This window comes from Equus quagga, chromosome 6 (assembly GCF_021613505.1).
Source record: "Equus quagga isolate Etosha38 chromosome 6, UCLA_HA_Equagga_1.0, whole genome shotgun sequence".
NCBI classification, from domain to species: Eukaryota; Metazoa; Chordata; class Mammalia; order Perissodactyla; family Equidae; genus Equus; species Equus quagga.
The window spans coordinates 88,711,024-88,735,856 of NC_060272.1; the positions used below are offsets into that span (position 1 = coordinate 88,711,024).

The 24,833-nt window shown below is 42.7% G+C and overlaps 1 protein-coding gene across 3 annotated transcripts in view; it reads left to right on the plus strand.

Moving 5' to 3' along the window:
* Window positions 1-242: 242 nt before the first annotated feature.
* The window catches only part of LOC124241271 (solute carrier family 28 member 3-like), a 39,951-nt gene continuing 15,360 nt past the window's right edge, over window positions 243-24,833 (plus strand). The window contains exons 1-11 of one of the 3 annotated variants that reach the window (XM_046664917.1): window positions 243-573; window positions 2,154-2,256; window positions 5,380-5,561; window positions 6,566-6,657; window positions 8,066-8,255; window positions 9,351-9,495; window positions 18,245-18,358; window positions 18,970-19,047; window positions 21,122-21,202; window positions 22,567-22,647; window positions 24,579-24,704. In XM_046664917.1, the coding sequence (XP_046520873.1) occupies window positions 5,437-5,561; window positions 6,566-6,657; window positions 8,066-8,255; window positions 9,351-9,495; window positions 18,245-18,358; window positions 18,970-19,047; window positions 21,122-21,202; window positions 22,567-22,647; window positions 24,579-24,704 (1,032 nt within the window). In that variant the 5' untranslated portion in view covers window positions 243-573; window positions 2,154-2,256; window positions 5,380-5,436. Of the gene's footprint in view, window positions 574-2,153; window positions 2,257-2,551; window positions 3,318-5,379; window positions 5,562-6,565; window positions 6,658-8,065; window positions 8,256-9,350; window positions 9,496-18,244; window positions 18,359-18,969; window positions 19,048-21,121; window positions 21,203-22,566; window positions 22,648-24,578; window positions 24,705-24,833 lie in introns of those variants that run through there. The other 2 variants (XM_046664916.1, XM_046664918.1) reach the window with 2 other exon arrangements.

Genomic DNA, 24,833 nt, shown 5'->3' on the forward strand with positions numbered 1-24,833 from the left:
CCGTAAGCACCTCACTAGAGAGTCTGAACATGTATCCTTGTGGCTTCACGGGTGCCTGCCTTGCTGCCCCAGTACAGGAATGGTGTGCTGGAAACCACTTTGTTTTCCTCTGTCAGATATAAATTGCTTTTTTTGGTTCCGTTTTTGATGAGGAAGTTTGGCCCTGAGCTAACATCCGTTGCCAAATTTCCTTTCAGTCACATGTGCTACACTATCACAACAGGCAGCAGCCATGACATCCTTCCTCTGAGAGGCAGCAGGAGCCTTTTCTCCAGCCCCAGATCTCTCTCCCTCCAGCCCTTAGAGGATTCCTCCTGAACAGACCTTTCAGCTGCTGTGGCTTCTGCTCTGAAATGACGTTTTTCACCAATCCTTGCCTCAAAATTAAACAGAGAGCATTTTTTGTTTTCCTGACCATCTCTGCACAGAATGTGAGTCAGATTTTTCCAGCAGGAAGAGGATTTTGTCTTTACTCACCTCAGACAAGGAGAGGACCCCGAAAGTTTGTAATTACCTTGCAAGGAAGCCTGTGACCCAAGCTCCAGAGAGAGGGGACCAATCGTGCAGACTCAGGTAGGAGTGAATACGCGCAGTCTTACTGTTAGATTCCAGGCTCTGGCACTTTCCTCCTTCCTGTCCCCCCTCAAGCCCTCCCCTTCCTCATCTGCAACTGGAGAGGGCAACTTTTAAAAGGCAAGCTTGCATGATGACAAGTTCTAATCATCCAGCCAGAAAGGGCAGCTGTTTTCACTTCAGTTCCAATCCTTCAGAGCAGCTCTTTCTTGTCTAACTGGAAAAGCCAATCCTCCCAATAATGTTGTCCTTTATCATAATGAAGAGGACGATGAATGTGATAGAAGCTATTCTGAAATCTTAGAGAAAATAATAGTTGGGCCATTTCCCTATATGACTTTCTCTACATGCTCCAAGTTCTACTCCACCCAGGTAGAAACTCAAGTGGCCAGACCAATTGTACGTTGCCCTATGGATTTTCTCTCCTGGCCAAATGCCAACCAAACACAGCCTCCTGCCCTCTCCCACTGTGAGCCTCAAAGAGGCCCCAGCAGTGGCCCAAACTTGATTCTCACTCCAAACTTTTGTTTCACTGCCCAGGCTTCATTTCTTGGAGATCCCAAAGGCAAGGCTTAAAGGAGGAAGGAGGCAGGGAAGGCAGCTAGTCACCTGGATCTCTCCTTGGGAGGCACATACCATTCCAGAATTTTCCTTCCACCTGGATCTGGGCTGGACCCCCACAGATCCCATGCAGCAGCTTCTGTCCTTCTCGGCAGCTGCTGCACTTGTCATAGCCAAGACCTGTGCAGGTTTCCCAGGCTCGGTGGCAGGGCTCACATTCTCCCTCCTCTGGGTCCCCATGGAGGCCAGGGCCACATTTCCTCACACGCTGCTGTCTACCTAGGAACACATAGAGGAAGCACAAAGGCAGAACTCTGGCTGGCTTAGCTCAGTGCTCTATGCAAGGCCACGTTCTAAACAGGCTGAAGAGAATCTCAGGAACACTTTTATTTGAGTTTATTTTAAAGATACCCGTTGGCATTAGTTTATTTCATCCAACAAATCTGTCTTACCAAGTCCAACACTTTAACTCCTCTTTCAACCAAGAATTTAAATTGACTATCAGCTCAAAGGAGTAAGAGCATAAAGAACTTTACATTCTCAAGGCCTTGAAAAACTACACATAAAATTAATCTCTATACAGAGAACCACTGGAGATGATCGTGGGCTGTCTGCCCCACTCTCTCCCACAAACATTCACAGCACTGGGCTATTATTCTTCAACTGGGATACTCACAGTATATTTCTTTCCCAACCATGCATTTCCATCAAAGTCAATGAACTGACCAAAACCTAAGACAAATGATCTTTGTTTAACTTTTACAGTGCTCAGGAACATACAACAGGGACTAAGTCCCAAGGAAAGAGTCATAGTTCTGAATATTCCAGGTGACTTCAATTCCAAAGTATTTTTCCTCAGCGTCCCTCACCTCATCCCCCATTTGGCTCTTGTTTCCATCAGCTGGAGGGTATTTGAGGTTCATTAGTGAAATGCGAGCTGTGCTTCGGTAACAAAAGCAGAAGGGAGTAGTCCTGGCTAATGCTTATTTTTTGGTTTAATTAAAGACTTTTCCACACAGTTATCAACATGGGATGGAATGGAAACATCAGCCTTTATGAGTCAGGCAGACTCATGTTGTCTCCGTTACAGAATTTGTCAACAAAGATAACTTAAACTCCTAGGTAATTTTGTCTGCTATTCCATAGAGATCTTATAGGCAGTGTAAATAATTGTTGTAAACAACTAAACTAAATAGATGTAAAAAGGTAAAAGGTTTTGGGAGAACTTTTTAATAATAATCATGTGTTCCAATATATATATACATACAACAGCTTAAAATGGTGGCTAACTGCTTTGGTCTCACATAAAATTTTTCTAGTAATCTAGATATGATTGTTAAAAACAAATGGCTTAAATATAAGTGAGATAAGAGTTTATGGATAAACTTTTAACAATAATTATATTTTGTAACACACGCATTTAGAATAACTTCTAAACTCTCTTTGGGTAAGTTAAAACTTTGAAGTTTTACTCGATTAAATTGTGATAAAAATTCATCAAATAGCTAGATAATTTCTAAGTAAGATAAAATATCAGATAAACGTTAATCTACTTTTGGCTTCTTATTACAAAAAAACTAAAAGATGTTCAGGTCTATTAGTAAACACATCCTATATTTTGTTAAAAGATTATAATATGAAGAAACATGTTCCTAAAAATTATAAAAAGTATTTATAAATATGCCAAGCTACAGAATACTAGTGTAAAACACAGTATATAATTACTTCTTCGTTTTCACAGACAAAATCAAAGTCCATGAGGGCTAAAAATTCTAATTAATATATGTGATTAAAGCTACTAAAAGTTAATGAGGGAAAGATCTTTGTATTCAAAGAAAGTAAAATGTATGTTTTCAGTAAAGGATACATAAGGACTACAGATATTTTTATTTGTTTTGTTAAAAAATATAAATTTGTCTAACAGTACTAGAAAAAAAAAGGGAAGGAAGACGTGGAACAAATTCTAAATGTAAGAAGCAAGTGACAGAAAGTTTGTGAAAGTAAAAACCACAAGAAAAGAGTTTCATACGTAGTTAGTGTAGGTAGCCTTCAGGGTGCTCAACACCTGAGATATGACAAAAGAAATGAAAGATGACCCAGAGATGCAGATGCAAGATACCCTGCTCATGGTGATCCTCCAGTCTGCTCAAGGTCAGCCAAGGGAGAAGGAGAAGATGCCATGGGTGAGTGACCCTGGCCCCTACCATGAGACCAGAGGCCACCAATGAAGTTAGGGCCTAATCAGTGTGCAACTACAGACGGGAAGGGCATGGGGATTGTCCAAACCAACCCCAGAGAGTTCAAAGGGATTGGACAAGACCAAGCCATGACAACTTCCCATGACTACAGATGAGATGTGATGGGGCATGGGGCTCCCCAGTTGGCTCCAGGCAACCAGTCCTCATCTCCCCAGAAGGGCCATGGGTAACCTTAGCAGTGGGAGGAGAGCATGTTGAATTTTGCTTGATAATGGCGCCACATTCCTGGTGTGAAATACCCGGAAAGGAACCCTTTCAAAAAAGAAAATGTGATAGACAAGGAGTATCAGGTAGAGGAGAGACCAGAAGGTTTCTGGAGCCCTTGACCTGTGAAATAGGATCCAAAACATTAAGATGTGCTTTTCTATATCTGCCAGAATACCCTCTCCTTGGGAGGGACATATTATGAAAACTAAGGACCTCAATAAACTGGGAACAAGACAAAATAGAAATCCAAGTTCCCAAAAATTGGGAAGTTGAGCTCATGGCCTTGTTACAAGACAACCAGTACCTGAAAAGGAAGAAATTCCCTCAAACATTCTAAGCTGAATCAGCTCAGAGTTACGGACACAAGGACAAATGGGACAGGCAGCTGGTGCCATACCTGCAAAGGTGGACTTAAAGCAGAATGGTCACTGGCCTCTGGGAAAACAATATCCCCTAAAGTCAGAAGCCATAAGAAAAATCCTTCCTGTAACTGGCCAACTGTTAAAACAAGGAATAATCTGGCCATGCAGATCCCCATGTAACACTCCCATTTTACCCATTCAAAAGCCAGGAAAAGGGGAGTACAGATTTGTTCAAGACCTTAGGGCTGTCAACAAAACAGTCCAAGACCCACATCCTGTAGGACCTCATCCTTACACCCCCTGGGACAGCGTGTTTCGTACAGCACTAGATTTAAAAGTTGATTTATTTTACATGCCATTGGACCCCGAGTCCCAAGAGTAGTTTGTGTTTGAATGGGAGGAACCAGACTCCCTCCAGAAACAACAGTGCTACTGGGCTGTCTTACCCCATGGATTTAAAACCTCCCCTACAATTTTTGGGGAAATCCTGGGCTGAGATTTAAGGGAATTAAAATTAAAACTAAGCACTGTGTTATGGTATGTGGATGACATCCCAGTAGCCAGTCCTTCTAAGAAAATCTCTGATGAGAACACGGTGACCATGTTAAACTTCTTAGCCAGTAAGGGATATTGAGTGTCTAAGGGAAAAACACTGGTATCTAAAGAGACTGTAAAGTATTTGAGGTTTATTATATCAAAAGGGCAGCACCACCTTTCTCAAGAGAGGAAAATGGTAATATGTCAACTTCTCCACCAAGAACATGTAGGCAGCTATGAGGATGCTTGAGATGACTGGGTTCTGGCACATGTGGATCCCTAATTTGGAGTGATTGCTAAGCCTCTCTGTGACAAATTACAGGGGCCAGAAACAGAGCCATTTGAAAGGGATGAGCTATGTGACTAAGCTTACAATAAGCTTGGAAACTTACTAATAGAAGCACCTACACTGGTCTTTCCAGACCTGAGCAAACCATCTGACTTGTACCTTCATGAAAGAGAAGGAATAACTCTGGGAGGATTAGCCCAAATGTTGGGACCTTTAAAGAGATTGATAGCCTGTTTCTCAAAGCTGCTAGACACCTGTTGGCAACAAGACGGCCCTCATGCCTGAGAGCTGTGACTGCCCCCTGCCTGTTAATCAAGGATATGAACAACTTAGAGCCATGCCTGGTGACCCACAAACTTACCTTAGACCAGTAGGAAAAATTCTACTCCTTTACTGGCCCCTATGACAACGCCTACACTCAGGAGAAAGTAGTTACAGAATATGGACCTTTGACCCACGCCCTCAAGAATGAGGAGCAGGATAAAAGTAGAGGAGGGATTCTGTCACCAGCCACGGACTCCAACCCTCTTCTCTTGTCCTGCCTAAACTCTAAACTTTTGTGTTTGACCTAATTCTTTTGTCTTCTTGAAAGTTGCAGACATTCTTCTCTCCAGCAACTTTGGGGTCTTGAGCTTATGTGGTTTCAGCTATGCACGAGGAAGAAGCTCTAAATGACAACCACCCTGGACCTGACCGCTTTGAACTGGACCAGACCCGCCAAGACCGCAAGCACAGGAATGCCACCTATGCCAAGAGGCGAAGAGTTGTACTAAAGTAACCTGCCCTCATTAACATTGTAAATTCTCCTCTGGGAGGGGCAAAGCAGCTGTTTTGAGATCATGCGTTGCATGTAAATGCAGGATTTCAAACCATGCATGTGCAAGCTTCTGCCACCTCTACTTATGATGATAAAACTTCCCCTTTGAATATTAATTCCCTACTCCAAATAAATGTACCCACCTCCCTGTGGTCAAGGAACCATAGATTTTGTGAGTTATTTCCTATGGTTTCCATTTTCTTTCCTGCATGCCACAAACAAAATTTCTGCTTTGTGTGACAACTACTTCACATGTAGGTTGATTAACTTGCCAAGAAGGACACTCATGTTTCATCCAGTAACATACCCACCACCCCATAACAAAACTCTGAAGAGAAACAAAGACATGCTTACAATTCTAGAACTTTCGGAGAAAGCCGTATTACAACCTGCTGGTTAATAGCTCTCAGATCCACAAAACCCTACTTTACTTTTCAAGCACCCAGTGAAGTCTGTCAGCCTCCCACTGAAAAGTATGGCGGGCGAGGACAGGGAACCACCAGCTTACTCAGACTTTATGGAACTAGAAGGGATGACAGTTCATTGGATTTTTTTTTTTTTTTCCAAATCAACCTTTAATAACAGCAGCTTGAAAGCTAATGGAGGCCCTCATAGTCCAGTGAGAAACGCCCTCGTCCTATGATTTATTTCCAGCTTTTGGTTAGTTCTCCATCTCCCCTGCTCCATTTCCAGGAGCACATTTTCTCAGCTCTGTAACCCCTCAAGGGCTGGCACATGCAATTCACCAAATCACATCCATTTGGCAAAGACAGATAGAAGCGATGACTGGTTTTAGTCTAAAATGAAAAGAGTTTCCCGCTTCTATATTGTAGGACATGCACTTATGTGTTTGGTTGTTTGCTTGCCTTAGTTACAAAGCCCCATCCAGCCTTAGCTGCCAGTTTAGTTCATGATTTTGGTGTTGACTTCTGCCTGCCTTTTGGTTTTTGTCTTCTTACAGGTATCTGGAAAGGAAGCATGGCAGATTTCAGGACTTTTCTCAGAAACACAAAACCAGCTTTCGGTACATCTTCTGGGGCATCTTATTAGCTGGTAAGTAACAAAGGGGATGGAATCGAGTGTCTCTTTTTGCCGATACCTCAAATATGAGCTTTCTGTGGAAAGAAAATAAGTCTGCCCCCTGCCCTGGACCTCACGGAATCATCCAGAGAGGGAGAGAATCAACCAGGAAGCCACTGGTGGGGGCTCTCAGTGGGTGACACCTATGCAGAGCTGTCCCCTGTCCAGTTTTTGTAGCAGCAGCTAACATTTTAGGTCCCCTACTCCTGTGGCTTTTGTGGCTGTGGTGTGGATTTGAGGGTTGGTTCATCAAATCCAGGTAAGTGGAAAACATGGTGATAATCACAAGGTAGAAACCTAAGGGCAGGGGAAATATAAGCAATTAATACTCTACACAAACACAACACGAGGAGGAGCCTGGAGTCAGGTAGCTTACTCTTCTTGCCCGAAGGCAAGACCGTACTGTCCTCACAGATGAGCAGGTCTCCAGTTTTGCTCCCTCCCAAACAAAGGGCTCTGAAGCCCATTTTAAAGGGTACTCCTGTCTATAAGATGTGATACTCCCACCCAAGTCCAGAGACTTTAACCCAAGACCACTGCTCCCCGAGGTCAGTGGGTCTGCTGGTGCTCACACCGCAGGAATAGGGAACAGCTATAAACTTTCTGTGTTCCAGGCCAGATGGTGTCTCAGGCTTTGCATACGGCAAAACCCACATAACTCTACGTTATGGGACAAAAGCACACAGACAGTGTGGCTGTGTTCCCATGAGACTTTATTTGTAGAATACAGATACAAACATACAAATACAGATGTACTGGCCACTTACAAAGCACGTGGCAGCCCAGATGTAACATCAGACCATGTTTGCTGACCTTTAACAGGAAACCTTGTTGTTCTTATCCTACAACCTCTTCTTCAAAAGCAGCCCCCTTGGTAATTGCCCCACCCCATTCCCTTTCCTGTAGAGATCCCGGGACACTTAGAGATTGTTGGTGGGCCTGTTTTCCTACTCCAGCTTAGGCCAAATCTGAGCTGCAAACCAGGAGAATCAATACCTTTAGTCAGTGGTGGCTTCAACTCCTGGCCTTTCTCTGATGGAAGCTCGCCTGCCAAGTCTGAATGCCAGAAAAAAGTGGTTAGTACTGAGTGAGAGGCCCAGTGATGAAGCATCAGGATTCGAGAACTCACAAGGTTCTGTGAGAGAAAAAGACCTAGCACACTGTCCTCCTAGGGTTCATGGTGACACTGTTAGGACTTGCCTGGAAAAACAACACAAGCCACCAAAATCCGTAATTATAGTCAGAGGAGCCCACAGCCCTATCACAAGCACCCCCGCCTTCAATGCTCCCTTGACTGAACCCCCCTTGGTGGAGCCGATTGGTGCTGTGGCTGGTCTCCAGCTGGTGCTGATGGGCCCCATCTGTGTCTGATTCCCGGCAGGTTACCTGGCTGTGGTGATCGCTGCGTGTGCCCTCAACTTTCACCGAGCCCTTCCTCTCTTCGTGATCACCGTGGCTGCCATCTTCTTTGTGGTCTGGGATCACTGTATGGCCAAATATGAGCATCGAATCAAAGAGCTCCTGTCTCCTGGCAGAAGGTTTCTGGACAGCCATTGGTTCTGTCTGAAGTGGTAAATGCAGTTGGTTCTCTTACTGCTGTTGAGAGCGATCTTTGTCCTTTTGAACACTCTTCCAAAACTGTGTTCTGAAATTGCTTCCTCATTTATGGGATATTGAAGCTAGAGACAACCTAGGGAATAATCTGCTAAAATGCCTTCATTTTACAAACAGGAAATCAAGACCTCAATAAGATAATGACTCATTCGAGATTAGTTCAAATGTCTCTACAAACTGCCTTAATTTCAACTGCCACTAAATGATAAGATATTGTCCAAAGGATGGGGTGGTTCTCACTTGGGGAGGTGACCCTCTCCTCTAGGCATGAAGCTGGCCCCCTTGAGAGGAAGGGTCTGTGAATTACTAAAGCCAACCCTCTCCTACAGGAACCTGTGACCTGCAGGTGACCACTCAGGGCATTTGTCACAGCCTCTCTCTGTGGGACGGACCTCCTCTCCCTCCAGGTGGCCCTGCTGGGTAGGACCCAGGGCCCATTCTCCCCAGCATGGCCCACCTGGGATCTACCAGGAACCTTCACACATCCTTGGCCTAATAAACCAGGATTGTGCAATCCCAACACAGCACCCTTTCTGGTTCTGCTATCCAAGCCATGAGTCAGCCTTGTCATGCCCACTAGATTCCCTGGGGAGCTGAATCCACTCTGAGGTCTGACTTGGCTCTCTGGGTCTCAGGTGAGGTCCCCCAACTGCAGAGAATGCATTTCAAATTCTCCCTTCAAGGGAAGAAGGTAATGCCTCACCTGTCTTCCAAACTGGAGGTGAGACTCCGTGTAGATCTCTCAAAAAAACCACCAGACTTCTCTCCAAACATCCTTTCTTCTCTCTGACCCCTTTATATATCCTTGAAGGGCCCAAGGGTTGTGAATGAGGGGGACACATTGCTTGATGTTTTGGCTATCTGCCTTTATAGACACAACAAAAGAGGGTCTGTTGCAATTTCTGGAAGTATAACTTCTGGTGCCAGAGTGTGTTACTCTTAAAATATTTTGTTTGTTAGTTTAAGCCTGATTAAGAGTTTCAAGTTAGCACTTGGATGCTACAAACAATGCCACAAATACAACAAAAGATGCCCCCTTTCTGGTTCCTCAGGGTGATTTGGAGCTCTCTGATCCTGGGAGTTGTTTTCTGGCTGATCTTTGACACTGCCAAATTGGGCCAACGGCAGCTGGTGTCCTTTGGTGGGCTCCTAGTGTACGTTATCCTGCTATTTCTATTTTCCAAGCACCCAACCAAAGTAAGTATCAAATTGATCTCTTTTATTTTTTTCCCTCTGTTTTCTCATGTGTAAATTGCTCAAAACAGTCAGTGTGAGAGAATTTAACTGTTAAGTATTTTCTGTAACTTGCTATGATATTTTGAGTGGCTAGGTGGCCCTTGTTCCTGAACTTTCATAAAACTGTCACTTTCTCATTTTCATTCTCAGTAATTTTCATTTTTTTTGTTTTCTTAGTTTCAATTCATTTATTTATTTTTATTGCAGTAACATTGGATTATAACATCATATAGCTTTCAGATGTTCATCGTAATATATTTCGAATTCTGTGTAGATTACATCATGTTCACCACCCAAAAACTAATTATAGGCCATCCCCTCACATGTGAGTCTAATCACCCCTTTCGCTCTCCCCCTTCCCTCCTTCCCTTATAGTAACCACCAATCCAATATCTGTTGCTATGTGTTTGTTTGTCGTTGTTTTTATCTTCTACTTATGAGTGAGATCAAACCGTATTTGACTTTCTCCCTCTCACTTATTTCACTTAGCATAATACCCTCAAGGTCCACCCATGTTATCACAAATGGCCATATTTCATCATTTCTTACGGCTGAGTAGTATACCATTATGTATATATACCTCATCTTCTTTATCCATTCGTCCCTTAATGGGCACCTATGTTGCCTCCCAGTCTTGGCTATTGTGAATAATGCTGCCATGAACATAGTGGTGAAAGTATCTTTATGCATTTGTGTTTTCAAGTTCTTTGGATAAATACCCAGCAGTGGAATAGCTGGATCATATGGTAGGTCTATTCTTAATTTTCTGAAGATACTCCATACTGCTTTGCATAGTGGCTGCACCAGTTGGCACTCCCGCCAGCAGTGTACAAGGGTTCCCTTCTCTCCACATCCTCTCCAACATTGTTGTTTCCTGTCTTGTTAATTATAGCCATTCTGACCGGAGTGAGGTGATATCTCATTGTAGTTTTGATTTGCATTTCCCTGATAGCTAATGATGTTGAGCATCTTTTCATATGCCTGTTGGCCATCCATATATCTTCTTTGGAGAAATCTCTGTTCAGATCTTTTGCCCATTTATTAATTGGGTTGTTGGTGTTTTTGTTGTTGTTGAGATGTATGAGTTCTTTGTATATTTTGGATATTAACACCTTAACTGATATATGATTTGAAAATATCTTCTCCCAATTTTTCGGTTGTCTTTTCATTTTGTTGATGGTTTCCTTTGCTGTGCAGAAGCTTTTTAGTTTGATGTAGTCCCATTTGTTCATTTTTTCTTTTGTTTCCCTTGCCCAATCAGACATGGTACTTGAAGATATGCTGCTAAGACCGATGTCAAAGAGCATACTCCCTATGTTTTCTTCTAGAAGTTTAATGGTTTTGGGTCTTACAATCAAGTGTTTAATCCATTTTGTGTTGATTTTTGTGCATGGTGTAAGGTAATGATCCACTTTCATTCTTTTGCATGTGGCTGTCCAGTTTTCCCAGCAAGATTTATTGAAGAGACTCTCCTTTCTCCACTGTATGCTCTTGGCTCCCTTGTTGAATATTAGCTGTCCATAAATGTGTGGGTTTCTTTCTGGGCTCTCAATTCTGTTCCATTGATCTGTGTGTCTGTTTTTGTGCCAGTTCCATGCTGTTTTGGTTACTATGGCTTTGTAGTATATTTTGAAATCAAGGAGTGTGATACCTCCAGCTTTGTTCTTTTTACTCAGGAATCCTTTGTCTATTCGGGGTCTCTTGTTGTTCCATATAAATTTCAGGATTCTTTGTTCTATTTCTGTGAAAAATGTTGTTGGAACTTTGATAGGGATTGCATTGACTCTATAGATTGCTTTAGGAAGTATGGACATTTTAACTATGTTAATTCTTCCAATCCAAAAGCACTCGGATATCTTCCCATTTCTTTGTGTCCTCTTCAATTACTTTCAACAATGTTATATAGTTTTTGGTGTAGAGCTCTTTCACCTCTTTGGTTAAGTTTATTCCTAGATATTTTACTCTTTTTGTTGTAAATGGGATTGTATTCTTAATTTCTCTTTCTGCTACTTCATTGTTAGTGTGTAGAAATGTCGCCGATTGTTGTATGTTGATTTTGTATCCTGTGAATTGACTCTATTCATTTATTTTTTTTCTTTTAAAGATTGGCACCTGAGCTAACAACTGTTGCCAATCTTTTTTTTTTTTCTGCTTTATCTCCCCAAACCCCCCCTGTACATAGTTGTATATCTTATTTGCAGGTCCTTCTAGTTGTGGGATGTGGGACGCCGCCTCAACGTAGCCTGACGAGCGGCGCCATGTCCGCGATCCGAACCCTGGGCCACCGCAGCGGAGTGCGCGAACTTAACCACTCTGCCACGGAGCCGGCCCCTCATTTATTAATTCTAAAAGTTTTTTAGTGGATTCTTTGGGGTTTTCTATATATAAAATCATGTCATCTTCAAAGAGTGACAGTTTCACTTCTTTTCCAATGTGGATCCCTTTTATTTCTTTTTCTTGCCTGATTGCTCTGGCTAGGACTTCCAATACTGTTTTAAATGAGTGGTGACAGTGGGCATCCTTGTCTGGTTCCCGTTCTTAGAGGGATAGCTTTCAGTTTTTCTCTGTTGAGAATGATATATGCTGTGGGTTTGTCATATACAGCTTTTATTATGTTGAGGTATTTTCCTTCTATACCCATTTTATTTAGAGTTTTTATCATAAATTGCTGATGTATCTTCTCAGATGCTTTCTCTGCACCTATTGAGATGATCATGTGATTTTTATTCTTCATTTTGTTAATGTGGTGTATCATGTTGATAGATTTGTGGATGTTGAACCATCCCTGAATCCCTTGAATGAAACCCACTTGATCATGATGTATGATCTTTTTAATGTAGTGTTGTATTCGATTTGCTAGTATTTTGTTGAGGATTTTTGCATCAATGTTCATCAGTGATATTGGCCTGTAATTTTCTTTTTTTGTGTTGTCCTTGTCTGGTTTTGCTATCAGGATTGTGTTGGCTACCTAGAATGAGTTAGGAACCCTCCCCTCCTCTTCAATTTCTTGGAAGAGTTCGAGAAGGATAGATATTGTCTTCTTTGACTGTTCGGTAGAATTCCCCAGGGATGTCAACTGGTCTTGGACTTTTATTTTTGGGGAAGTATTTGTGCTTTTTTTTGTATTTTTTTAAGGATCAGCACCTGGGCTAACAACTATTGCCAATCTTTTTTTTTTTTTTTTTGCTTTATTCCCCAAACCCCCTCCAGTACATAGTTGTATATCTTAGTTGCAGGTCCTTCTAGGTTGGGATGTGGGATGCCGCCTCAACGTGGCCTGAGAAGCGGTGCCATGTCCGCTCCCAGGATCCAAACTTAACCACTCGGCCACGGAGCCGGCCCCCTTGGGGAAGTATTTGATTGCTGTTTTGATCTCCTTACTGGTGATTAGTCTATTCAAATTCTTTACTTCTTCTTGGTCCACTTTTGGAAGGTTGCATGTTTCTAAAAATTTATCCATTTCTTCTACATTATCCAATTTGTTGGCATATAGCTTTTCATAGTATTCTCTTATTATCTTTTGTATCCTGAGGTGTCCATTGTAATTTCTTCTCTTTCATTTCTGATTTTATTTGTTTGAGCCTTCTCTCTTTTTTTCTTGGTAAGTCTAGCTAAGGGTTTGTCAATTTTGTTTATCTTTTCAAAGAAACAGCTCTTGGTTTCACTAATTTTTTCTGTTTTTTTTAGTCTCTATTTCATCTATTTCTGCTCTGATTTTTATTATTTTCTTCCTTCTGCTGATTTTGGGCTTTGTTTTTTCTTCTTTTTCCAGTACCTTTAGATGCATTTTCAGATTGTTTATTTGGGAGTTGTCTTCTTTGTTGAGCTAGGCCTGAATTGCTATAAACTTCCCTATTAGAACTGCTTTTGATGTATCCTTTGGCATGTCATATTTTCATTTTCATTTGTCTCCAGGAATATTTTGATTTCTCTTTTGATTTCTTCATTGTCCCAATCATTGTTCAGTAGCATTTTGTTTAATCTCCACATTTTTGTGGCTTTTCTGATTTTCTTCCTATAGTTGATTTCTAGTTTCATACCTCTGTGGTCAGAAAAGATGCATGCTTTTATTTCAATCTTAAATTATTGAGACTTGTTTTGTGGCCTAACATGGGATCAATCCTGGAGAATGTTCCATGTGCATTTGAGAAGAATGTGTATTCTGTGGTTTTTGGATGGAATGTTCTGTATATATCCACGACTAAGTCCATCTGGTCAAAAGTGTCACTTAAGGCCAGCGTTTCTTTATTGATCTTCTGTTTGGATGATCTATCCATTGGTGTAAGAGGAGTGTTAAAGTCCCCTACTATTATTGTGTTACTGTCTCTTTCTCTTCTTATGTCTGTTAATAATTGCTTTATATATGTACGTGCTCCTATGTTGGGTGCATAGATATTTACAAGTGTTATATCTTCTTGCTGGATTGTTCCTTTTATCATTATGTAGTGCGCTTCTTCATCTCTTGTTACAGTTTTTGTTTTAAAGGCTATTTTGTCTGATGTAAGTATTGCTACTCCTGCTTTCTTTTCATTGCCATTTGCATGGAATGTCTTTCTCCATCCTCTTGCTTTCAGTTTGAGAGTGTCTTTAGGTCTGAAGTGTGTCTCTTGTATGCAGCATATATATGGGTCTTGTTTTTGTATCGAATTAGCCACCCTATGCCTTTTGATTGGAGCATTTAATCCATTGACATTTAAAGTAGCTATTGATAAATATATATTTATTGCCATTCGGTTACTTTTTCTCTTCTGGGTGTTTTAAGAGTTCTTCTCTGTTCCTTTCTTTTTCTCTTGCTCTCTTTCCTTGTGGTTTGATGGCTTTCTTTAGTAATCTATTTGATTTCTTTTGTCTTACTTATTTACTTACTTACTATAGGTTTCTGACTTGTGGTTACCATGAGGATCCTATGCAATATTCTATGTATATTACAGTCTGTATTGAGTTGATAGACTCTTTAGCTTGACCTCTTTCTAAAAGCTCTACTTTTTCACTCCCCTCCTCCCACGTTTTATGTCTTTGAAATCATATCTAATCTCTTGTTTTGTGTGTGTCTATCCATTACCCACTTATCATTGAAATAGGTAATTTTAGTAGTTTTGTCTTTTAACCTTCATATTATCTTCACAAGTGGTTGATCTGCTACCTTTACTATATTTTTATCTTTACCAGTGATTTTATTGCTTGGTTTTCTGGGGTTTTTTTTTTTTGATAATTTTTTATCCCTATTTGTGGTCATCGCTTTCCCACTTAAATAGGTCACTTCAGCATTTCTTGTAGAACGGGTTTCTTGGTGATAAACTCCTTTAATTTTTGCTTGTCTATGAAGCTCTTTATCTTTCCTGCCAATCTGAATGACAACCTTGATGGATAGAGTATTCTTGGCTGTAGGTTTTTACCTTTTAGTATTTTAAGTATATCATGCCATTCTCTTCTTGCCTGTAGGGTTTTGGCTGAGAAGTCCGCTGATAGCCTTATGGGCTTTCCTTTGTTTGTCACTTGTTGCCTTTCTCTTGCCACTTTTTGGATTCTCTGTCTTTTATTTTGGACATTTTAATTATAATGTGTCTTGGTGTGGGTCTCTTTGGGCTTATCATTTTGGAGCTCTCTGTGCTTCCTGTACTTGGATATCTGTTTCCTTCCTTAGGTTAGGTTAATTTTCAGCTATTATTTCTTCAAATAAATTTTCTGCCCTTTTGTCTCTCTCTTCTCCTTCTGGGACACATATAATATGAATGTTAGTGTGCTTGATATTGTCCCAGAGTTCCCTTAGACTGTTCTCAATCTGTCTAATTATCTTTTTTCTATTCAGCTTGGGTGATTTCCTCTAGTCTTTCATCTACCTCACTGATCTGTTCTTCTATATCCTCTACTCTGCTATTGAGTCCCTCTAGTGAATTTTTCAGTTCCAGTATTGTAGTCTTCATTTCTGATTGATTCTTTTTTATATTTTCCAGTTCTTTGTTGATGAACTCATTGTGCTCAGCTAGTCTTCTCCCAGTATCTGTGAGCATCCTTATGAGTTTTTGTTTGAACTCTTTGTTGGGTTGGTCGCTTATTTCTGTTTCATTTATTCCTTTTTCTGGGGCTTTGTCCTGTTCCCTTACTTGGAATGTATTCCTTTGTCTCCTCATTATGCTTTTTTCTCTGTGCTTATATCTATGTATTAGGTGAGTTGGCTATGTCTCCTGATCTTGGAGAAGTGGCCTTGTTTAAGAGATGCCTTTTGAGGCCAAGCAGTGTGCTTCCCTCTCCTCACCAGTCCAAATGATCCAGGAGTGACCCCTTTGTGTCCTTCTGCTGTGGCAAGATTGTTCTTGATGCAGGTACCTGGGTAGTCTAGTCTTTCCTTCCCGGGCCAGCTGTTTGTAAATCTGGTTTGGGGAGCCTCAGCACTGTTGGCTGCAAGGTCTAACAGCACACTCCTGTTACAGTTTTCCTCTTAATTGTGTAGGTACCCAGAGTAGCTGGTTGCTAGGCTCAGGGGCTTACAGTTGCAATAGGCCTCAGGCCTACAAGGCTGTTGTCAGTTATCTTAGGAATGCAGCTGAGAGGAGCTGGACCTAGGCACAGGAGCACTCAGTTGTTTCAAATTATGAAGGTGGGGCTGATCCTTTTTATGGCTATTTCTAAAGCACAGGTCTTCTGCCACTGATAAACCTCACCCCCTACAGGACCACACACAGCATCAACACAGTCCTTGTCCATGCACACTTCCCAACCCCCTGGAGTGTAGGCTGATGCACCACTGCAGAGGACCCCCTACTCTCCAACAATTCCCCCCACAGTTCACCTGGTCCTCACATAGGCCCTACCCCACAGAGGCAGACTCACTTAACTGCCTGTAGAGGATCAAGGCACCCAGTCAATGCAGGCCAACAAGTAGCCTGAGGGCCTGCTGTTGGGCAGGGCCAGTCCCTAGGCTGGGCTGCCTGCCCTGGCTCAACTGGATTAAATCTGCACTCTAGTGGGTGTGAGTGACCCCTTGGCAAACAGGCCAGAGGAAGAACTCCAAAGGCATCTCCCAGGGTTGGTGTCAATATGCCTGGACCAGGTCACAACCATGGTCACCACCAATGTCTCAGTCTCTGTAAAAGTCTCTCCTCTCACTGAGATGCACCCAGAGCCCAACAGATGAGTCTTCGCCAAAGGACTGTCAGCCTTCTCTCTGGTGATTTTAGCTTGCTGAGATGGGTGAGTTTGTGCATGGGCCTTTTAAGATCCTGGTCTTTTCAGCTGTCATCTGACAGCTTTTCTGGGGGTATTCCCCGCTGCAGTTAATACCCAGCGAAGCCAGATAGTAAGACCCTTGTCTCAGTTGTGCTGAATGTGAAGGATGCTTATAGCAGTATGGTCCCCGACTCTGGACCTCAGGCCTCCAGAGAGGGCTGCCTACCTTAGGGTGTCTCCCACCTGGCTGGCTGCGAAAGTCCTCTGCTCCTGAAGATGGCTTATTTTCTCTCCAGCAGGAATTTCTGCCTCTTCTGCCTTAGTCAGGACTGTCCCTTGTTGTGTGGGTTCTTTTTATCCAGTTTTCAATTTTCTATCCAGGGTAATTTTTCCAAAAATAGTTGTAAACTGTTTGTGTTTGTGGGAAGAGATGAGTTCAGAGTCTGCTTATGCTGCCATCTTGATGAGATCTCTCATTCTTGGTAATTTTCCAGTTATACTTTCAGTGAGATGTTCTGTGTTGTCAAGTCCAACTTCTACTCCTGTACCCGAACTCTCCCCAACAAACACACATTCAAAGAAAACTCATCTCTTTTGATCCAGATTTCCCCAGACCAGTAAATAAGCTAATATTCTACCATTGGATTCTGCAGTGTATCAAATTTCTATTTGTGATTTTGGCTATTTTATTCCAAAACTTCGTCCTTAAACAGTTTTGTTCACATTGAATTTCAATCTTATCCTTGTTCTGTCAGTCAGTAACTCAATACGTGGGCAAAATTTCTGAGACATCAGTTGTTCACAAATGACTCATAATGGCAAATCCTGGAAGATTTTACTGGCTGAAAGGTTGACCCCTCAAAAGAAAGCACTAGTCAGAGACCAAAGTCACCTAATGGGATCCAAATTCTTTGCCCTGTAAACATCTCTCTGTGTTCTATGCCTCCAATCCCATAGGTATTTGCAGGCTGCTCATCTCTGCACCAAAATGAAAGCAGCTGATTGTACATGACTCTGCTCTCCCCGAGTCCGTGTTAGAGATAATAGGTTACTTTTACAGCGAAATGAGAGCCCCTCAACAGGGTGGAATTTCTTTCACTTAATTCACTTACAGTTTGTCAGGTCAACAAACCTAGGACACACAGAAAAGTCATGTTCTGCCTCTCCTTCTTCTAGACAGGGCAAATAATTATATATATTGAATATTTACTGCATGACCATCAAGGCTAGATCCTTCCTCCTTATGGCACTGCTAAGACTACTCTTTGGGTTTGAGTTGTTTTATCATGACATAATGGTTCCATACTCCCCCGAGACTGAAGGCTTGAAACTCAGGTTTAGAAAGAGGGAATACCACCCTGAGATTTCTGGGAATGATTCTATCAAGGGACTCTTTGCTCATGACTGCTTGGGCCTCCCAGAGAAGGTGGGTCACAGGCCACGTGTAAGAAGGTTCTGAGGAAACAGTGAGGCTCTGGGCATTTATGCTGAGGTCAGCATTCATCCTCTAACAAGATGCGTCTCTTTCCATCTTTCTCCATAGGTTCGCTGGAGGCCTGTCCTTGGGGGAATTGGGTTACAGTTTCTTCTTGGGCTCATAATACTAAGGACTGGCCCTGGACTTATGGCTTTTCAGTGGTTGGGCAAGCAAGTTCAGGTAAGTTGGGTTCAAAAGAACATCTTACTTTTATAGTGCTTTTAACATTTGAGTATAATCCTCAAGACATGTCAGAAATAGGTTTATTTGCATGAGTTGACTGAAATTTCAATGTCATAGCATGAGTTAGACAAATAATTTTATGTGGAAAATGTTAATCTGTCCAGTTTATTGATATTATTGTTGCCCCTCACCCATACCATCCACTACATCTCTCCCCTATCCCGGTTGCCTCCTTCCTCCTGCCCAAGGGGTGTCACACTTAAGAGTTCCAGAAACAGAGAGACAGGCTCTCTTTGCATCTAGTTGTCAGCAGTGCCACACATGTGCCACCTATTGCTTCTGGAGCAAATTACCACACCCAGCTTACTCTTCAGCACCCTAGAGTCAGATTGAATGTTAGAAATGCTGGGAAATCTGTGTAAAGTTATAGTTCAAAATACACTTCCATGCCACCTACTGGAGGGAGAAAAGCTGAGAAAATTAACTCTCCAAGTCTATCCAACAAGTTTGCTGGGTCCTCACCCTCTTCAGAGCCTGGTGGGTCCTGGGAACTGTAACCACCACTTCAGGGGTTGTAATGGTCTCCTCTTGCCCTTTCTTTATCTCAGACCTTCTTGGAGTACACTGACGCTGGTGCTTCCTTTGTCTTTGGTGAGAACTACACAGACCACTACTTGGCATTTAAGGTAAAGCCAAACCCTTTTCTATGGAGTCGCTTCCGTTTCAGTAACTTCTCAGTATTTGTAGATATTCAGATAGGACCCAACTACCAGAAACCAGGAGTATAGCTGCTGGGCACGTCATACGTGCACAGCACACCACTGTCCTTTCTCATGACAATTTTATCTGAAGTCAGTGGTATATAAATGTTTACTTTGTCACCATAGCATTAAGGCAAACATCTAGAGGAGTCAGAAATATTGGAATACTTTTGGAGGGCTTGTAGCATGGTGTGAGATACTTATGAAAAACCATGTGGGGCAACAGTATCTGAGATTTCAGGGAAAATATCATGAGATACCTGGCCATGAACAGGCATATGGCCACTAATGTTTTCTAGGTCCAGGATCAGTGACAGATCTGTGCTCAGGAAACCTTCAGTCCCAGGCCAATCAGGACAACCGGTCACCCACATCAGCCTCTGTCCTTCCAGAGCCATCCTCGTGCTAAACGGTTCCCATTTTCCTTCAGCACAGCCTTTGCCTAGGGAGGCCTGGGGGCTGGGCCTTCTCCCAGCCAAAGAAGGGTGTTGTTTTACAGGGGAAAGGCAAGCTGGCCCCATGCCTGGGCCTCATCAATTCTCCCCTGGGGCTCCCACAAGCCCCGGGAAGTCACTGTCCTCTGGGAAGTCCCTACAAATGCCTGTCCGTGAGTCAGAAAGATGACTTTGGCTTTTTCTTCAGCTTTCCTTTTTGTGATATATGATTGTTCCTACACTTCTAAACTGTTTCCTCACTTAGAGACTCCAAATTTACCTCGAAATTACCCCAGTTTCAGTTAGGCCAACTGTTAGACTGGATATTTTCTTAAACTGCTGATTTGATGCCTTGGTGCTGAGATAACTAAGCCATCTCTGAAAGGTCAAGTGTTTACAAATTGAGATGGAAATATGCTGATATCATGATCTGAATCCAGAATTGGAAAAACTAAAGTCACAAAGAAGGTGTGACTTGCTGCCCAGACTGCTCCAGTGTCTCAGACTTCCGCCCACTCCCCCCAGGGCTGTAGCCTCCATCCTCTCTACCAGCACAGAATCCCTGTGAGCACATTTGAGAGATGAGCCCTTTCAATTCCCTGATGCTTTCAGCAAGGCTCTGCCCACCCATTAAAGCCAACAAAAGCACATAAGTGCATGAGCTCTGAATGACGGCGCAGAGTGTCTTTTAACATATAGTATTAATAGAGTTTCCTAAATTGGATCCTGTACAAATCATCCTCAGTCATTCCGAGCCTCTGGTGGCAGCTTGTCCCTGGCCATTTAGCTGGGGAGCAGAGGGGAAGGGGTGTGGAGGGGTAGGGGTGGGGAGGGACTGAGACTGCAGCTCTGTGTGGTCTCTGCAGGGGAGACACGGCTCCCTGTAGACACACAGGCTGTACTGAAGGCACCCAAAGAACATCAGGAAAATAGGATCTAGGAAAGGACAACCTTTGTGAACACAGAAGTAAGCTGGTTTCCAAAGTTTAACCGTTTCTTAGTGATCAAATGTTTATAAGTAAAATAATTGTGATTCTAAAAGCTCAAAGAGTGGATGCTTCCTCTATAGGAGGCACTGTGTGTGAGGACCTACTATGCTCTGTCTGATCTGTGCAGCCACTTTGAATAAGGATCTGAGGTTGCTCACACTTAATCTTGACCCAGGTTACTCTGCTAATAAGTGGCGAAGCTCATGACTGTTTAATATCAGAACAAGAACATCTGCCAGTGGCCTTCAGTGTGTTGAACCTAATTATTACAAATTCTCCCAAACCTTCATTCCTTCTCTGAGACACTAAAGGAATAAAAGATCATTATAGCAGAGGGGAAAAATAATGTGAAGTTTCCGATTAAATATACTCGAGCTTATCCAAGCAAGTTAGAATAAGAGACTGTAGGTGGGGCAGCTGCCTGATAAAAGTGTTGTTTAGTTCGAGAGGTGTTTCCAGTATTTTTATGATGTTTCAGAGAGGAAAAAGGAGGTAGAAAAAAGGAGACTGATCTGAAACCTACTAATTCTCCTGAGGCCAACGTTAGCCCATGATTGCTTCCATCTCCCCCTCCAGTACCTGCCAATGCTCGTTTTCTTCACGGCCGTCATGTACATGCTCTACTACCTAGGACTGATGCAGTGGATCATTAGAAAGGTACGGGACCAGAGGGATGGGTGATAGATGTAGAGCCGATTATTTCAGGGACAAAGTCCTAAATACATTTTGTTCAGGGTTTTCCAAAGTGCCTTATCTTAATACCAAGACTCACCCTGCTCCCCCAAGTTATTGGATTCAAACCCAAACATCCTAGATGCGTCCCTAGAGGGAAGTCTATCTCAGGGACTTCTGACTGGGCTGACTTGCAACCCACTGGTATCTTCATGACACCTTAGCAATTACTTCTTTAGCCACAGAATTGACTCCCACAAGTCCCACACCTGCTGGGGAAAACAGCACTGTCCTCCATCTTTGGACCACCCTGTGCCTTATGCAGTCACTGCTTGTCCACAGGAGGTTCCTAAAGGGGGCAATCTGGTCTGCAAGCTGCTGGGAATCAGAGCAGGAAGGAGAAGTTGCTTTTTGCTCCTCAGGGAGTTTTAGAGGCACACAATTTTTTTTTTTAAAGTCTAAAAAGTTAATCTCCTTCCTGCTGGCCCAATAACTGTCAGTCCTACAGTCACACGTTAGACCAGAAATCTATTAAACGTGTAAGCTTGTTTGAACACACACGAGAGCAAGGCCGTGCACACAGGGTTTGGGCACAGCCCAGCCCTCCTTTGATCCCTGTCAATGAATAAAATGGAGAGAGAAAGAGAACCAGAATACCAGCAGAATTCAGAATTATAGCAAGAGCACCAGGGTCCGCAATTTTCCAATTGTCTATTTAAACATTCAGAACTACGGTGCTCATGTCTAAGGAGAGGGAATGCCACAGGAAGTCCCCATCCTGAAGTGCGCACGACAGTCTCTGGTTGGAAGGGCCACTACAAAAGTGGGATCATAAACCACATTCGATTGAGCGTTAAGTAGAAAAAAACCAAATGTCAACTACACCCCACTACTTATTAGCTGGGTGGTTTTGGACAAAAAAGCTAAACTGTTCTGTGCCTCAGTTTCCACTTCTATCAAATGGGCATAATTATAGGACCTCCCTCAATGGGTTATTGTGTGGATTAAAGCATTGCTCAGATCAAAGGCTCAAAACTGCCTGGAATGCAGTAAACCTGCCATTAATGTCAGCAATTATTATAACTTACAACTAGTTCACAACGTTTCAGGAGAAATTCATTCATATAATGTTGAAAGTATGTGCAATGACTCAGACTTACCCCTCCAATAGGAGGGTGTGATTGGCCTGCTCTAAGGACTAGGTAAGATGTCCTCACAGTTAGCACCATTGCTGTCCTGCCCACAGTTGTTGAAGGCCTCAGCATTTTCCTCCAAAGATTTTATCCCTACTCTGAAGTTTTGTATATATAAATAGCTCTTCACTGACTTTGTCCCTTGTCCCCTTTTAGATTGGATGGCTTATGCTGGTTACTGTGGGATCATCTCCTATTGAATCTGTAGTTGCTGCTGGCAATATATTCATCGGATATGTAAGTTGTAATATTGAAAAACAAAAAAACACAAAACACTTACTGAAATGGACATTCTTTCCAGAAACTGGAATAAAAAAATATGATGGTTTTATTTCCGTTAGTGTAGAGGGAAAAGTCTCAAAATAAGGACCTCTCAGTATTGAGAAAGGCCAGATTCCAGAGAGAGAGAAAAAGAGGAAGAGAGAGAGATCCCTTCCAAAGTTCTCAGTGCATGAACACAGCATTGGGGTTCTGGAAATTTGATGGAGAGGACAAAAGATTGAGGCATTTTGTGAAAGCATCGGACTTCTCATGCAGAGATTCTCAACCAATCTTTTCTGAGTTTATAGAATTGTTGAGGCCTCTGGCCCACCCTTCCGAGGTGAGCAGCTCATTCACTCACGTGGAGCTCACCACTATCTTGAGCCTGCAAACCCGTAGCAGGCAGCCTCACATGCTGTAGTGTAAGGCTGGGGCGATGAAAGAGACCAGGAAAGGCTCCCACCTACAACCGTGCAGCTGTATAGATATCTCAGTTCATTCTCAACTTGTCTGAACTGGCCAACAGTCTGTCTTTGCTGAGCATGCGGAACAATGCTGACGAGCAAAAGCATTTCACTCCCTGATCCATCCCATGGTTAAATGCTCTTTTGCCTGAAGTCCATTTAAGCAAAGAAATATGATGCAAAAGGGATGTCTCTCAAAACAGCGGCATTCTTAAGGGGTGGATGAGTGAGAAATAGTAATAATCATCCTCATCACTCCTCACTTGGAGCTTCAGGCAGAATGTAGTCACATACCAAGGAAACCAGGTGTGAGTGGTCGCTAGCATGCCTGCCCAAGGAAGTTGGATTTGAAGCAAAAATAGTCCCCCAGAAAAACACATGGCCCTGGATCCCAGGCCTACGACTGCTCCAGGCAGCTGAGACTTCTTGGCCAGCCCAGCTTGCTAACCTGGAGCAAGGGCTTCAGAGCAGGACCCATGCTTCCTTCCCTAGGAGTTCAAATTATTATAATTGCAGTCATGAGATCTCTCTGGACTAATTAGGGCACCATCTTGAGTTGATTCCTCCTACCTGTGGAGTAAGAGGGCTCAAGTACTAAATTTCTATTCAGTCCATAAATAGACGCTCAACACATTCACTCTTGTAGAACAATTAGAAATAATAGGGGAAAATTGTAAAATTGCACACATGCTCAATTTGATACCTAATATGCTAAAGTTCACCTATTATTTATGAAGAGCCCCAGGCTGCAGGCCGCCTGCCCTCCTTGAGGGGACTCAAGCCTTTACAACTACACGCTACCTGATTCCTTTCCAGCCAAGGGCAAGAAGGGGGTCTCTGATTCTCAATTAGGGAAAAGCCTCTGGGCACCTGTCCTTGTTTGTTTTTTCTGCTTGTGTCTCTATTTCCCTGTGATGCCAACAAAGAGGTTTAAGGTCTGTCGAGATGAAGCTGGAAGATGGGAAGTCACAGAGGCTTCAGAATTGCTAGTTCTCAAGGCCAGGCCACTGGGCAGAGTTACTTGACCAATGGTCTTCCAACCTTAGAAAAGTGTCCCCAGCCAGCAGAGTCCAGTCCCAGGCTAAGCGGGGGCCTTGTGTGAATGGGCCTTGCACACTCTGCAAACTTTATGAACCATTCAGTATGCACACTGACCTAGAGTTCAAATGACACAGACAGCTAGGGTTTAGGCTTTCAAATTCAAGCATGCATCAGAACCACCTGCAAGGCTGTTAAGACAGGATTGCTGGCCCCACTCCCAGAGTTTCTGATCCAATAAGTCTGAGAATTTGCATGTCTAAGGAGTTCCCAGGTAATGCTGATGGAGCTGGTCTGAGGTCTTCTCTTAGCAATACTGTTTTAGAGGATGGAATTTTGAGTAGATTGGCATACCCTCCTAAGACTTAAAAGGTAGCACTTAATCTGCTTGCTCTTTGTTTCCAGACAGAGGCTCCACTGCTGGTCGAAGGGTATATAAAAGATGCCACCAGGTCTGAACTCCATGCAATCATGACCACTGGGTTTGCTACCATCGCTGGGAATGTCTTAGGCCCATACATTTCTTTTGGGGTAAGAATATTTGAGGATTAATTTATGGAAAATACAACCTCTTCTTTCTTTGCTATTGTTATTTCTTTTTTTCTTTACCATTGCTGCTGGATAAGGAGGCCAAAAGATAGTCGTTTTTGCTGGATGGCT